The sequence below is a fragment of the Globicephala melas genome, chromosome 3 (assembly GCF_963455315.2).
Source record: "Globicephala melas chromosome 3, mGloMel1.2, whole genome shotgun sequence".
NCBI classification, from domain to species: domain Eukaryota; kingdom Metazoa; phylum Chordata; class Mammalia; order Artiodactyla; family Delphinidae; genus Globicephala; species Globicephala melas.
Window position 1 is genome coordinate 62,737,985 of NC_083316.1, and position 17,158 is coordinate 62,755,142.

Genomic DNA, 17,158 nt, shown 5'->3' on the forward strand with positions numbered 1-17,158 from the left:
TGAAATGATCATACAATTTTTCTTTCTTAGTCTTAGCTAATGGTGAATTATGTTGTTTGATTTTCCAATGTTAATTCAGCCTAGCATTCCTGGGATAAGCCCTCATTTGTCATAATGTATAATATTTTTTTATATATTGTGGAACAAAAATAGGTAGAATTTTATTAAGGATTTTTGCATCTATGTTTATGAGGCTATTGGCCCATTGTTTTCTTTTCTTGGAACATCTTGAGTTTGGGTACCAGAGTAATGCTGTCTTTATAGAATGATCTGGGAAGTATTTACCTTTCAAATTCCTGGAAGACTTTTGTAGAACTGGAATAACTTTTCCCTTAAAAATAAACCATGTTGGGCTTCCCTGGTGGCGCAGTGGTTGAGAGTCCGCCTGCCAATGCAGGGGACGTGGGTTCGTGCCCCGGGCTGGGAAGATCCCACATGCCGCGGAGCGGCTGGGCCCGTGAGCCATGGCCGCTGGGCCTGTGCGTCCGGAGCCTGTGCTCCCCAACGGGAGAGGCCACAGCGGTGAGAGGCCTGCGTACAGCAAAAAACAAACAAACAAACAAAAACCCCCAAAAAACATGTTAACGCTATAAAAAAGAAAGCTGTAGTGATTGTATTACCATCAGACAGAGTACAGTTAGAGCAAAGAATATTACCAGGAAAAAAAGAGGGTCATTTATAAAGTGAATCATTTCATAATGACATAATAATTTTCATATTCATTTCATTAAAGATAAATTCACCTAAATAATAGAACAATTCTAAATGTTTATGCAACTAACAGCAGAGCTTCACAACACATAAAGCAAAAACTGATAGAACAGCAAGGAAAACTAGAAAAATCCATAATTATAGTGAGGGATTTCAGTGCTCTTCCCTTAATAATTAATAAAATAAGTAGACAGAAAATCAGTAAGTATGTTCTAAATCCCCCCCAGGATTTAGATTTGAACAGTAATATCAGGCAACTTGACGTGATTCACATTTGTGGAGCATTTCACCCAACAGCTACAGAATACACATTTATTTTAAATGTACACTGAACACTTACCAAGACAGACCAACCATATTCTGGGCCACAGAACAAATCTCAATAAATTTAAAATGATTCGAATTATATGAAGTATGTTCTTTGATGATAATGGGATTGTATTAGAAATCAAAAACAGAAAGGTATCCGGAAAGTCTGATACTTGGAGACTAAATAACATAAATAATCCGAGGATCAAAGAAAAAAACCCATATAGGGAAATTAGAAAGTATTTTGAAATGAAGTAAAATGAAAACACAATATATTAAAATGTGTGGGATACAGCTAACACAGTACTTTGAAGGAAACTCATACCACTAAATGCCTATATTACAAAGGAAGAAACATCTCAAATCAAAGACCTCAGTTTCCAAGAAACTGGAAAATTAATTTTAAAAACTTCAAAAAAGAAGAATAAAGGAAATAAACATAACAGTAGAAATCAATGAAAGAGAAAATAAAAATAAAGAAAATCTATGAAACCAAAAGTTGACTTTGAGATTTGAAATCAGTGAGATTAATATTGCCTCTTGCCGGGTCGATCAGGAAAAAGGAAAAAAGACACAAGTTACCAATTTCAGGAGTAAAAAGGACAATAAAGGAATATTGTTAACAGATTTACACGAATAAATTTCAACAACTTATATTTTCACAACTATTAAAGCTCACTCAAGAAGAAATATTAAATGTTTGTTCTATTAGTGAATGTTAGCTACTAAGGCAGGGAGTTGAGTCTGGACTTTATAGATAAATAAGGGTCCCCAAGCAGCTCTCAGTTCATTAACGGGAAAAAACAAAGCTTAATACTGATCAGTGTAGAAGAGTGAGGGAAAACTTGGCCAGGAAAATCTTCTCTGGGGAGGAGTCACCCGGCTGAGAGACAGGAAGGATCAGTAAAAAAAATGTTTATCAGATTTGAGCTTGAGGAGCGGGTCCAGGGCAGCTCTCCGCCAACCACCCTCCTCCGTCTGCCGCTCCGCCTTTCTCTAGGCAGTCTCAGCCCTTCCCCTACGCGCTCGCGCTCGCTCTCGCAGCTGCTGAACGTCCCACGCCCTCCCAGCCGGGCCCCCAGGAGCCGTGCGCTTGCGCACTCGAGCGAAGACCTCGCAGGAGAGAGTGAAGCGGCTGCCGGAAGTATGACCTCCGTCCCCCTACTCGCCGTTTCCATCCGGGGTCACGTCGGTCTTCCGGGTGTTTCCGACAGGGCTTTCTACGCCGCTTTTTTCCGTCTACATTTTGGTCTTCCGTCTCTTGCCATCTTCCTCGAGTTCCCTCACCCTTGCTGCCCCTGCCTTTTCTTGTGTCGTACCTCCCCGGCCGCCGAGCCCGGGAATTAGATCGCAATCCGGAGCCGGAGCCGGGCCTACCCATTCCGCGCGGGCACTACCACCTTTGGCTCTGGAGAAAGCTGGGACCGAGCGCGCCGGGCCGTCCCTGCTCCGGCTCTGGAGCTCCTGGGCTGGCGGTGCCGGTAGATTCTCCTGCTTAGCCTTCCCCGAGGACACTTGTGAGTTAGGGGGTTTCGGAGAGGAAAGCAACGGTGTAGGCCTGGGTGGGGGGCGGGGCGCCGGGAACTTTTTCGGAAACTGTAGTGTTTTGCGTGGGAGGTTCCGGCATAATCTCTCTGATATCCCAGACGTATGGGCGGCCCCCAGGCTGCGGTACTTTATGAAGAATCTTAGGAACTCTTAAACGTTTCCCATTCGTTTGTCTTTCTCGCGCCCCGTCCTCAGTCTAGGACCAAACAAGGAAGACTGTCTTGGGACACTGCATGGGGTTTCAAAGGGTGGTGAAGAACTAAGGTAAATATCAGGATTAATAATTTAAAATTTAAGACTTTTCACTAAATGGTTGTGAAATTGTCTCGGTTTTTAGCTTTACAGGAAACCGCACAGGTTAGGACTGTCAGATTGTTGTCTATCCCTTTTGTTTTCGCACCGTTCAGCCTTTGTAGATAGGTTCTCCATCTCTCTTTCTAGGTCAGAACACGGGGGGCTTATGTGTCTCATAAATCCTCTACTATCCAAGTTCCCTGCCTTGTTTGATCCTCTCTCAACTCTTTGTTTAAAATAGCAGTCGTTTATTTATATTGGTATACCAATAGGGTGAACAAAAAAGAAAATGAAACTAAAACTCAAGCTACATTGGCAACCTAACAAACGTGTGGTGTATGGTTTTGTGGGGAAAGATCAGAACCGAACACTAAGTCTGCGTATTTGAATTACAGGCGACATACTACTTTTGTAAATACCCTCATATTGTATGCTTTATTACCACAAGGCTTTAAACATGGAATTAATAGCTAGAAGGCTCTTAATATGTACTGATGAATAGCCAAATAATAGTAGCAGTACTCTGTTGGTGTGAATAGTCTCAATTCTGTCTGATCAGGAAGTGTAACAAGCTGTGTGTGAAATAGGTATTTAAGAAATGTCCATTTGGAATCATGTGGCTAGATTATTTTTTAATACTTGGATGGGATCTAATTCTTGATCAGAGGGGATATATGTATAGCTGGTTGACTTTGCTGTGCAGTAGAAACTGACACAACATTGTAAAAGCAACTATACTCCAATAAAAATTAATTTAAAAAAAGGACTGTCGTTATCAAAACCTGTGGGTGGTTTGACAGAGGGTGAGCAGGATTTAGGAGTTGGACTTGTTGCATTATGGAGAAAAAAAGTGAGTTTAGGGGATCAAAGGCATTTGGACAAAGTGGACAGATAACTAGATTTGCTACTACATTTCTGGTTTTTATACTAGGTAGATTCCACTTTCCAGAGAATCTTGATGAACGAATTATGTAACCTTGAGTGTTCTCTAATTCCTTGGAGGAGAGGTCAAGTTTAGGACAGAAATTCCGGGTTGTAAGTTATAGGACCAAATGCTATATCACTAGGAATTACTTTGTGAACTACTCCTTTACTACCTTGTCTCATATATGACTATTTACAAATAAATCTGTGTAACTTCCAAATGGGCAACCTTAGTCAAGAAGTAATCCTTAAGATTCTCTCCTTAAGGCAAGAACCAATGCAACAGTTTTAAAGCAGTTCAAAATTTACCTAGATTATTCTTTTTTATAGTCAAGCACAGATTGAGAAATTGATAATTTTCAAACTAAGAAAAATAGGATACCACCAATATCTGGATTTTATTTATCATAAAATTTCTTACACCTGCTACCAATGTTAATGTGGAGTAATTTTTTTTTATGGATCATTGTCTACTTGGTGAAGAAGGCTTTCATTCAGAATATAAAGAAAAAGATTTAAAATTTTGTAGAGGTCCCCTTAAATCTGGTATGGTAATAGTTTTGCTGGATTTTATTCTCAGAAACTCTATTCTGTTTAAAAAATGATCCCTTATATTGTTTTATTATAATAGGTTATTATTTTGGTGTCATTTTTATCTTCATCAAAATTAGTGTTGGAATGTATTAGGAGAAATATTAGAAAGAGGAATTGAAATTCATGGGCTTTTGGTTTACTTCCTTATCTCTAGATGGTCATGCAGAATACTTGTGTTGGAAAGCATTGAATGTCATTGATTACATTCCCTAGGAATGATCCTCCCCACTTTGAAGGCTGGCCTGGTTAAGAGCCAGACTTGAGGGCCAAAAATTCATCCTGAGGAGAACCCGACAGATAACTTTGTTTTGGAGGCGCTGGAAAACCTTTGATGCTTATCTGGTAATTAGGGATAGGCTGATTTAGATAACTGCCCTAAAGTACACTTTTGAGTATGGAATCATTCTCAGCTTTTAAGCCGTGGTTGTTTGAGGAGTACTTCTGGGCTACAAGACATCTTTTGACTTATTCTTAAGTTTGAATCTGACCATGTAATGCAATAGAAATTAGGTGAGGTCTGGGCTATTATGTCATTTTGGGTCTCCAGCCTGAAGAAAAACACAAGCATATTATTTATAGGTATAAACAAAATGTCTAGAATTTTAACTACGAATTGATTTAAATAAATCTGAATATAGAGTGTTTTAATTCTAGTTTTTCTGAATACAAATTTCTTCTCTTGTTTGATCAGATCTATAGTATCTGTTACAACAAAATTAAATATCAAGCAAAATTCATTATAATGAATTGTATTTAATGTCATTTTCTCATGAATTCTTTGAAATAGTAATTGTTTTATGGGGAGTTGAGTCAGAGTAGCAGAGTCAAGGAAGCCAAGAAGGAGTGTAAGCCCAGGCAAAGGGAGAAGAAGGCATTAGTTGACAGCCTTAGAGATCTGGCATTCTACAATTATTGAGTGTACTTTTAATAAAGAATTCTCTGGAATCCTGCTTGGTTCAAGATACTGCCTCTGATCAGTGAACATCAGAGAGTACAGTTTAGCAGATTTGATAGGACTGATTTTTTGTTTTAATCAATTTCCTATAACAAGGGATAAAGGCCTGCTGAAGAAAGCTGACAAACTCTTGTTTTCTGGACGTAACACCTTGTCTCTGGTCCAAGTTAGAGTCAGGCACTTGGGATGGGATCTGATGGTGGCCCAAGACTATTGTCCATAATCTGTTATGAACCTTGGACTGGTGAATCTCACTCTTTGGCCAGTCTAGGAAATTTTAATCTTACAGAATTGAAAAGGAATAAAGTTTCTGTGAGTGACTTATTTGTCTCTTCCCAGATCTTTCTCTTTTCTCTCTTGTTGTCTCCTATTCTAATTTTTCCAGCCATCTTGTCTTAGTCCCAGAGGCAATTACCATTTCTTTTAGCAGCTTATATGTTATTTTCCTCTGTTGTTCTAAAAAAAAAAAACAACGTAGAAATTTTTATACAGCTTGGTTTTTGGATTGACATCTACTGATCTACTGAAAATGAGGATTTACCATTTTTATGTACCCTCTCTCATCATAAATTGTGAGATTTATGTGTGTATAAACATGTAAATATATGTAGCATATAGTATATTTTATGTAGCATATGTAATCTGTAAATACAGTGTAGTAAATATATAATAAATATATTACAATTTCTGTTTAAATCAGTATGTTCAATGTTCTTGTTATTGTAAGAACCAAGTAGGTGACTGATTATATTTCCTTTTTTATATGACCTTTTGAGTGTGTTTTGTCCGTAGTTTAGTAATTTATTATTAACTTGCTGCATTTCTGTTCCTATAATTTCTGCTCTGTTAGCCGAACTCCTCTCTGTGGTCAAATATATAAGGTAATCTACCAGTTAATCTTTTTCCTCCTTGGATATCTTCTTGAAGACCTCTATGTGTTCTAACTTAAGCTGTTTAGCTTCCCTTCACCATCATCCTGGGGAATTTGTCTCTGCCCTGTGTCAGAGCTCCCTTTTCCTAGATCCCAGATTTTCTTTTCATTTTTCTTTTTTTTGATACTTTACATGTCTAAAAATGTTTTTATTTTCCTTTTGCACTGATAGTATAGCTGGGTATAAAATTATAGCTTGAAAGCATTTCCTTCGGAGCCTTGAAAGCATTCACTTCCTTGTTTTGTTTCCACTGTTGCTACTGAGAGGGCCAAAGCCATTTTGATTACCATCCCTTGGTGTTTTTTTTTTTTTAATTGAAGTGTAGTTGATTTACAGTGTTGTGTTAATTTCTGCTGTATAGCAAAGTGATACAATTATACATTCTTTTTTATATTCTTTTCCATTATGGTTTATGTCAGGATATTGAATATAGTTCTCTGTGCTATATGGTAGGACCTTGTTGTTTATCCATACCATCCCTTTGTTTATAACATTTTCTTTCTCTGTAATATTTATAAGCTTCTTTTACCTGATATTCTGAAATGTCACTGTAATATACCTTTGTGTGTGTGTGTGTGTGTGTGTGTGTGTGTGTGTATGTATATATATATATGTATATATATATTCAGTTGTGCTTTATACTCATTGGGTCCTTTCAATCTAAGGCTTGGTGTTCTTCAGTCTTGGACATTTTCTTGTTTTATTTACTTGGTAATTTCCTTTTCTGTGTTTTCGCTGTTCTTCCTGGAACTTCTGTTGTATTGGATGTTGGACCACATAGTTTGGTTTTATTATATTTTTTTCTCTTACTGTCCTGCCTCCTGTCTGCCCTCACCAATTTTTCCTTTTTGTTCATTCCTCAATGTTATTTTTAGCTTTCTGCTGGATATTTCTGCTTTTAATTTCCAAGAGCCCTTTCTGCTTTTTAAAAAACACATTCTTATTTACATATTCAATGTTATTTCATTAATTATGGAGGGTTTTTTTTCCTCATTTTCCATTTGTTGCAGGTATTGTTTCTGTTTATTCCTAGGCCTTTTTTTTTTTTTTTTAACTTTTGATGATCCATGGATGTCTGTTTTCTAACTAGAAATCTAAATTGGAAGCTTATGTGCATGAGTAGGCAGTTCAATAGTAGGCTTCATTGTAGGTTGCGAGTGAGCTTAACTTTTTCTTGGTGAGCGACTGTTCCTATGTTACAGGTTCTTTGGTTACTGTATTATATGGTTTCTTGTTCCATTATTCCATAGATAAGTTTTCTAATTGCCTGAATTGGGAATGCAGGCTGGGGATCCTGTTTTTACTTTGTAGACTTAATACTTGTTTTCAGTTTGTTTTCTTACCCTACTCTTTGTAAGTCTATAGCCTCTTGGGGTCAGTCATTGCGAATAATAAATATCTAGTCTTCTGCTTGGGGTAGTGAACGATTCTGATTGCTTTGTACCTATGTTTTCCCCATTCGTGTGGAGCAAACTGTCTTTTATTGGAAGTTCTTTTTATAAGTTGTTCAGACCTTGAGGGGAATCTCAGCATTTTATAAATAGTTATTAGGTGATACAAATTCCATCCCTTGTTTGATCAGATCTGTACGATCTAAATCCTGGGAATCAGTTGTCATATGACAGCTTATACCTTTGAATAAATTAGATTGGGAATAAATGTAAGAAATTGTAGGATTTCATTAAATGTCTCACTTGGGTGGTTTCTTTTTATTATCAGAGTATAGTGGTGTTAACTTGATTCTAAAAGATTTGTTGATATTAGGATAAATTTATTAGGGAAAATTCATCACAAAATTAGAAATGCACAGATTTTACTATCATTTGAATAATGTGGTTAATCTAGATTTAAAATTTATTATTAGTAAGTTTTTTTGTTACTTATGGTGTGACTTAAGAGATCTGTTTGAACTTTAAAAAAATAACTTTGCAAATGAAATTCGTAACTTGGTAACTAATTGTTTATTAATTAGCAGATGCTAGTTATCAAAGAGTTCAATGTCTTTAAGCTATAATAAATTATCTTTAAAACTATTGTAGGTAGAAGAATACATGTTTACTCTTAGTGAACAAGAGCATGTTCCCAAACTCAATTTTGGGTCGCCCGCCTTTCACTCCAAACCATCAACAACATAATAACTTCTTCACCCTGTCACCAAGTCTTTATTCACACCAGCAGCTTATAGATGCACAGTTCAACTTTCAGAATACAGAGTAAGTACGGTGTTATTTTGGCCCATGTCACTTGTAAGTTTCATTTTCTACTTGACACAAATCCTTTTTATATGAAACATTTGGAGCTAGAGAAAATGTCATCATGTCTTGTTTTCTTGTGATCGGTGAACTGTTTAGTTTTTCTGAAATTAGTTTTTTGTTTTTAAGGCAAAAATGTATACTACTACTGTTCTTTCTTTGTCTTTGGTAGCTTGTCTAGAGCTGTATCATTACAGCAGTTGACATATGGAAATGTCAGTCCAGTACAGACCTCAACTTCCCCATTATTTCGAGGAAGGAAGTAAGTATTTCTTACTTATTTTAAAAGAAAAAATTGCATTTTGGGGAACTGTTTAACACTGTATCTTGTATTAAGTTGAATGGACACTATGCCCTACATTTTGTTTTCTGGGACCTGTGTGATCAGTCCTGTAACAGAATTTTAAAACTTCAAAGTATTTAAAAAATTTTAGGGATAACTGTCTTCAGATAACTACTTTTAATTGAGATTTTTAACTAAATAAGATGGATTTCTGTATCTGTTTGTTAGGGCCGCCATAACAAAGTACAATAGACTTGGTGGCTTAAACAACAGAAATTAATTTTCTCAAAATTCTGGGGGCTAGAAGTCCAAGATCAAGGTGTTGGCAGGTTTGGTTTCCTCTGAGGCCTCCCTCTTTAGCTTATAGATGGCTGCCTTCTTTCTCTGTCCTCAGATGGTCATCCCTCTGTCTGTGTTTTCGGTGTCCTAATCTGTTCTTCTGAGGACACTAGTTATATTGGATTAGGGCTCACTCTAATGACCCCATTTTAACTCAGTTATTTCTTTAAAGGACCTGTGTCCAAATACAGTCACATTTTGAAGTACTAGGGGTTAAGACTTAAACATATGAATTTTGAGAGGACATAATTCAGCCTATAACACCTTCTTTCTAGTAAAGTTTACTATTTGATTTGTCTTACACAGGTAAGTTTCCACGATAAACGTTATTATAATGAAAATTTCTACATGACATAAAGCTTTCTATAGAGAAGTCAGGAATCAATTCATTTTAACCAATTTGATTAAAAGAAATTGATGTATCATGGGGTAATTATGATAGAACTTTAGGGGTGATTATTAAAATAATATTTGGCAATATTTGCAAGATATTACTATTTATAGTCTATAAACATTCCATAACTTTTATGTCCAACTAGAAATAACAGTAGCTAAGAATTATTGATCACTCACTATGTGTAGTAGGCATTGCTCTAAGGACTTTGCAGATAATGGTTTAACTAAGTTTCACAACACTTTATGAGGTAAGTACTGTTACGCCTCTTCTTTTGAGGAGAAAGCTGAAGCACACAGAAGTAATGATCTGGTTATTCAGGTAGGAGTAGCATAACTGGAATTTGAAACCAGGTGGTTTGGCTCTACATCCCATACTTAGAAGCACTGTGAATTGTTCTTCAAAGCTGCCATTGTGGAAAACTATATAATGATGCTTAAATTATTGACTTTATTCAAATTTTCATTTTTTAGAAATTGCCTTGATAGCCCATTTGTGAATCATGAATGAAAATAAATTCCACTAGTTCATAATTATACATATGTAATTTTAAAACTAAAATTGACATTCTCAATAGAAGGTATTCAGCATATAAAGCTCTAAATTTTATGTTTAAAAAATGTTAAAGGGGCTTCTCTCGTGGCTCAGTGGTTAAGAATTCGCCTGCCAATGTAGGGGACATGGGTTCGAGCCCTGGTCGGGGAAGATCCCACATGCTGTGGAGCAACTAAACCTGTGCACCACAACTACTGAGCCTGCGCTCTAGAGCCCGTGAGCCACAACTACTGAGCTCACGTGCCACAACTACTGAAACCCACGCGCCTAGAGCCCGTGCTGTGCAACAAGAGAAGCTACCACAATGAGAAGCCTGCGCACCACAATGAAGACCCCGCTCACCGCAATTAGAGAAAGCCTGCACGCAGCAACAAAGACTCAACACAGCCAAAATTAAATGAATAAATAAATTATTAAAAAATAAAAAAAATTAAATATACACTCATGTTTTTAGCATCTTTACCTGTGGGTAGGAGTACCAGTTATTTTGTGGGTCTGTCAAGGAGAGAGTAATTGACATAATCCCAAGAGTATTAAAATAAAAACCTTCAGGTGGCTATGACTCATAAAATTTTAGAGTTCAAAAGGAATTGGATAATTTCCTATGGTGTAAACAACTTAAGAAAGTAAATAACCTTTCTTTTCCCACAAATAATTACTTTTAAATTATTTTTCCCTTTTTGTTTTGAATTTTTTAAGCCTCCAGAAAAATTTGAATAGTACAATTAACACCTGTATGTGGTTTTCCTAGATTGATCGGTTCTGCGAGATTTGTTTTATTCTGCCTTTTTCCTTCCCTATCCCTACTTTTTTCTGAGTGATATGAAAGAAGGTTGTTGACATCGTTGCACTTTACCCCGCAACACATCAGTGCATTCCTCCTAAGAACAAGGATATTCTCTTGTATAACCAAAAATATATTGATCATGCCCAAGAAATTTAACATTAGTACAATACTGTTATCTGAAATGCAGTTCATTTTCAGATTTCTTTAGTTGTCCAACGTCTTTATATAAAGCTTTTCTAAAAAGTAACTGTCTCTTAATTTGGTCTTTCCTACTGATAAACCAGAACATAGGTGGTCTCAAAGAGCCCTTTTTTATATATAGCACTCAGTTCAGTTAATCTCTTCCTCCCTATGTTAGAGTTTGGATCTTTTATTGTTAGTGATTCTATAAATAGAAATTCTTCTGCCAAGTTTTTGCTGCTGATAAGAAGTATTGTGGTAATTCAAATGCAGGAGACCAACCCTAATGTATATATGTGGTTTGTTTTTTTAAAAAATATGCATCATTATTACACATTTTTCCTAAAGCGTTCTCTAAGGCATCTCTTATGCCGAAAATGAATATTTTAAGATTCATTTAGAGCTAATGTGGCCTCGCTGAAAAAGTCGGTATTGTCATCTATTTATATATTTTTAGTGTTTTCTATTTGTAATCAGAAAATTATATCTTTAATCACTAAGGTATATTGTTTGTTTTCAGGAGATTAAACGATGAAAAGAATCTTCCTCTTGATGGTAAACGACAACGTTTCCATTCACCTCACCAAGAGCCAACTATAGTTAACCACATAGTGCCTTTATCAGGTGAAAGAAGATACTCAATGCCGCCATTGTTTCATACACACTATGTACCAGATATAGTCAGAGGTGTTCCGCCTTTTCGAGAAATACCATTTTTAGAACCTAGAGAAATCACACTGCCTGAGGCCAAAGATAAGGTAATTTTAATGTAGATTTTAGTTTTATCTTTTGGGAAGTTAATATAAATAGTGTATTGAAAGTATCAGAAATATCTAATGTCTTGGATTAAGTAGAACATGCCCTTTTTTGCACTATTTAAAGTACTATTCAGAGCTTTCTGTCTAAATTTGATTCTCTGATTTTTGTGAGCTGTTCTTCTATGGAAATGCAGCTTTCATATCAGTATATCAGATTTTCTGTGATTCATAAAAATCTGGGATTAGAGCCTAAAACATTTGATTTCTTAGTTTAGAGAATTCTGTTGTTACCTATTCTTATTACAGAAAAACAAGCTTTCATATGGATATTGTAGTAAAGTATTAAAAAGCATCTTTTGGGATATTTGTTTTTATCATGAGGTTTTTAATGTCAAAAATAGAGAACCCAGGAGTCAGTGAGAAAGTAATACTTCCAAAGGGATATGATCAGGAAAGATTTATCAAAAACATTATTTGTAAAAAAAAATTTTGAATAAATGAAATGAAGCTCTTAAAATAATAATTCTTGGGAAATGACATTATCAGCATTGGGGAACAATGAGTTATTTAATACCAGTATTAGAAGCATATCTCTTCTCTCTCCCCATATTTAGTGAAACCTAAAAAAAAAATTCTGGGTAATTTAGAAGAGTTTATAATGTAAATATCTGCATTCTCTTGAATTGTCTGTGGCTTATATTTGTTGTTTTTGCATTTTCAAAGCTGCACTACTCTGGAGATATTTGTAGGCTAAGGGGAAGGAGCCTGAAAAGAGTGTAGTGACTTTATTTTGGGTTCCTAGCAACCAGCGTAGGTCTGGAACATAGTAAGTGTACAGAAAATGTTGGGTCAAAAAGGAACACTTGCTGCATTCCTTAGTTGTGCTGCTTTTTATTCTCCTATCATTCCTTTTTTTCTTTAATTGAGATGTAATTGTATCATAAAATTCTTTTTTTTTTTTTTTGGCTGCGTTGGGTCTTCGTTGCTGCACACGGGCTTTCTCTAGTTGGGCAAGCGGGGGCTACTCTTCATTGTGGTGTGCGGACTTCTCATTGCAGTGGCTTCTCTTGTTGTGGAGCACGGGCTCTAGGCGCGCAGGCTTCAGTAGTTGTGGCACATGGGCTTAGTTGCTCCGTGGCATGTGGGATCTTCCCAGACCAGGGCTTGAACCCATGTCCCCTGCATTGGCAGGAGGATTCTTAACCACTGTGCCACCAGGGAAGTAAGTCCACGTAAAATTCACTCTTTTAAAGTGCATGATTCAGTGGTTTTTATTATATTCACAAGGTTGTGCAACCATTACCACTGTCTAATTCCAGTACCTTTTATCACCCCCAAAAGACACCTTGTACCCAGTAGCAGTTCCTTTCTCATCTCTGCCCCTCTCCCCCAGCCTTTGGCAACCACTAATCGATTTTTTATCAGTATGGATTTGTCTGTTTTGAACATTTCATATAAATGGAGTCATACAATATGTGGTCTTGATTCTTTCACTTAACATGTTTTCAAGATTCATCCATGTCATAGCATTTCTCAGTTCTTTATTCCTTTTTATAGCTGAGTAATATTCCATTGTATAGATAAACCATATTTTATTTGTGCATGCCTCAGTTGATGGATTTTTGGGCTGTTTCCACTTTTTGACTATTCTGCTATATCTGTGTACAAGTTTTTGTGTGGACATGTTTTCATTTCTCTTGGGTCTATACCTAGGGGTGAAATTGCAGAGTTATGCAGTAGCTCAGTGTATAACTTTTTGAGGAATTGCCAACATATTTTCTAAAGTGGCTGCACCATTTTACATTTCTACCAGCAGTGTGTGAGTGTTCCAGTTTCTTCACATCTTTGCCAACACTTTTTATTGTTTGTCTTCTTGATTATAACCAGGTGGGTTATAACCTAGTGGGTGCGAAATGGTATCTCATTTTGATTTTGGTTTGCATTTCCCTAATGACTAATGATGTTGATCATCTTTTCATTTGTGTGTTGGAATGTGTATCTTCTTTGGAGAATTGTCTATTCAGATCCTTTGTCCATTTTTAAATTGTTTTTGTTATTCTTGTTGAGTTGTAAGAGTTGTTTATATGTTCTGAATACTAGACTTTTATCAGATAGATGATTTGCAAATATATTCTTCCATTCTGTGGTGTCTCTTTTTACTTTCTTTATGGTCTCCTTTGAAGCACAAAAGCTTTTTTCATTTTGACGAAGTCCAATTTGTTTTTCTTTGGTTGCTTGAGCTTCTGGTGGCATATCTAAGAAACCATTGCCTAATCCAGGGTCACAAAAATTAATGCCTCCATGTTATTCTAAGAGTTTTATAGTGTTCTTAGATTTAGGTCTTCGATCCATTTTGAGTTAATCTTTATATATGATGTGAAGTAGGGGATCTAACTTAATTTTTTGCTCTTGGTCCAATTGTCCCAGCACTGTTTAAGAAAAAGGCTGTCATTCTTTTCTTACTGTGAAGTAGGAAAAGCATTTAGTCAATACCAGTGGGAGGAAGGAAAAAGCAGAGTGATTAACTTGGGATGTTTTGGTACCCCCCCACCCCCCCTCAACTGTTTGTCCTTTCTTTGCTTTCTCATTTTAAAGAAACTCATGTAATACTATATTGTGAAAGCCTGTGGTATAAATCACATGAGACCAATTCTTTGAATGACGATATAACCACCTTTTACTACGTGTGGGTTTTTGATATATACATGCAGGTAGGCCCATTTTTTATGGAATATATTATGCATGAGTATTGAAGTTCTCTATTTTTGCATTTATTTATTTGTATGTTTGTAATAGTTAATTCTTAAAACTAACTAAATAACTACTAGTTCTGCATATGGATCAGGGATATACTGAGTCTCAGTAAATGTAATAACATGATTCACATTAGTCAGTATAAATCATCTAGTAAAGTATGGTTCCATATCAGTAACTTTTTCTTTGCTTGGTAGCATAGAAAAAGATTGTCCTGAATCTTATGTTTTTGGCATAAGCACTTATTTCAAGGGATAAAGATAATATTCTGTTGTTAAACCAATTTGAGTGCTACTCTGTACTTGCCTAGTTGTGGGAGAAAGACTGCAAGTAGTTAGTTCTGTGTCCATTCTTTAAGTGAACACTTTTTTTTTTTTTTTGCGGTATGCGGGCCTCTCACTGTTGTGGCCTCTCCCGTTGCGGAGCACAGGCGCCGGACACGCAGGCTCAGCGGCCATGGCTCACGGGCTTAACCGCTCCGCGGCATGTGGGATCTTCCCGAACTGGGGCACAAACCCGTGTCCCCTGCATCGGCAGGCGGACTCTCAACCACTGCGCCACCAGGGAAGCCCTTTAAGTGAACACTTTTTAAGAAAACTAACATTTATTGATGTCTCTTCTCTTCTAGGCATTCTACATATGCTATATTATTTAGTCTTTTCAACAACCCCATGACATGGATATTATCCTAATTTTACTGAGACTCAGAAAGCTAAATAACTTGCTCAAGGTCACAGCTAGTAAGTGACAGAACCAAGAGTTGACCCTCATCTCTAATAATATAAACAGGAGGAACTTAAGATGCTTAAAATCAAGAGTAGGGAGATGACATTCTTAGAACTGACTATAATAGCTGGTAATCTGTGGCAGTAATAGTTAATGTTTACTGAGTGTCTTTCTTTGCCAGCAGTGAGCTCAGTAGTTTGTATGGTTTACCTCTGTTTATCTCTGCTGGATTGTAAAATGAGTGAGAGGTTCAGTGAGAAATAAAAGTGGAGCAGTAGTTTGAGGCTTTGATTGCACAGTAGAATGCCATTGAAGGTTTTTGAGTAGAGGACTATCCCAATTAGATTTGCATTTTTGGGAAGATAGTTCTTAGAGTATAGTGGAGTTTGGTTTGGAATAGGAGGGCCTGGAAGTTGGATGATTACCTTGAAGGCTATTAATTATCAAATTCTTTCAGATGAGAGGTGCTGAAGCTTTCAGTTACAGTGGATGATTGTGGAAAAGATGTGAGAGACCATGCATAAGGAAAATTGATAGATGTGTGGAATGATTGGATATAGGGGAGAGAGGGAGAGAGAGAGATATCAATAACTTTAATGATTTGATTCTGGACTGTTAACAGAGATAAGGAACTCAGATTTTGGGTGTATAAGCTGACTGAGGAAGTAGTCAAGAGTTTTTTTGAACTATGGGGAAATCTGCTGTAACGTTTGTGCTCTTGAAAGACCTCATGTTCTGCAGATTGCACACTAAGAATATAGGGCTATGGGAAAATAGGGCTGGAGGACACTACTCAAAACCTAAACAGTTTTGTAACCAGAACGCTATCAAGAATAATAATTGATATCTTAGGAAATGACTTGGACAGACCAGGTAGGTGGCTTAGCATGTGGATGCTGCTGCATGGGATATTAAAAATATACATTACAGAGTTGAGATGTGCTGGCTTGTGGAGGGCACTGAGACAAGGCAGTTAAAAGTGGCGCTCTGAGTCAGTGAGTCTGCTGTTAAGATAGACTCAGAAGGAAATACACCAGCAGAGAGCTGTGAGTCTGGGGGTTTGCCTGTCAAGTGGGAACCCGGGATATGGATGCTTATTTTTAGTTGTCTTAGATCTATAAGGACTCCTGCCTGTGAGCAGCCAAGCTGAGGGCTTTTTTTTTTTTTCTTGTAAGGTTATAATTCCACAATTTCAGCTCCACGTACAAGTCAACCCAATTAATACATTAAATTGATACTGTTCCCTTATTTACCAATCATCTGTAAGCTAATTAGTATTGTAGAAAAACATGTTGTAGCTGAACTGGCCATATATATTTCAGAAGCAAGGCTGGGGCCAGAGATATGAATCCTGAAGTCACCTGAAATAGAAGTGACAATTGAAACTCCTGAAGTAGATTAGATTCTGTATTTTTTTAGTATCCAGCAAATATTTGTGGGTGACAGCTATATGCTACAACGTTGTGCCAAAACATTTTGGTAAACGTACATGGTCTCTTTAACATGTACATACAGTATAGTGAGAGGGAGAGCCATTAAAAAATAATCATGCAAATCACAGTTTTATTTATATATAAGTGCTATAAAGGAAAATTGCAGAGTGGTAAGAGAATTTATTTGAAATTTCAGTGATGGTCTAGAGGAGGTAATGTTTGAGCTGAGATCTGACGGGTGAGTAGGAGTTAACTAGTGAAAGAGTAGTGGGGGTGGAGAGAATGCTTTAGAGAGAGGGAACAGTGTATTTGAGGGTCCGAAAAATTGTAGAAGGGAGCATGGAGTATGCAAAGAACTGAAAGGAGGCCAAGGTGGCTAGAGTTTGATTGGTTTAGGAGTTTTTTAAGCAGGAAAGAGATGAGTTAAAAT

The 17,158-nt window shown here is 36.7% G+C and overlaps 1 protein-coding gene across 8 annotated transcripts in view; it reads left to right on the forward strand.

Moving 5' to 3' along the window:
* Nucleotides 1-2,090: 2,090 nt before the first annotated feature.
* TENT2 (terminal nucleotidyltransferase 2) overlaps nt 2,091-17,158 on the forward strand; it is a 58,606-nt gene continuing 43,538 nt past the window's right edge. For 4 of the 8 annotated variants that reach the window (XM_030846594.3, XM_030846626.3, XM_030846619.3 and 1 more), the window contains exons 1-5: nt 2,177-2,537; nt 2,764-2,832; nt 8,307-8,480; nt 8,692-8,781; nt 11,578-11,815. In XM_030846594.3, coding sequence (XP_030702454.1) covers nt 8,344-8,480; nt 8,692-8,781; nt 11,578-11,815 — 465 coding nt within the window. In that variant the 5' untranslated portion in view covers nt 2,177-2,537; nt 2,764-2,832; nt 8,307-8,343. The other 4 variants (XM_070045153.1, XM_030846600.3, XM_030846611.3 and 1 more) reach the window with 4 other exon arrangements.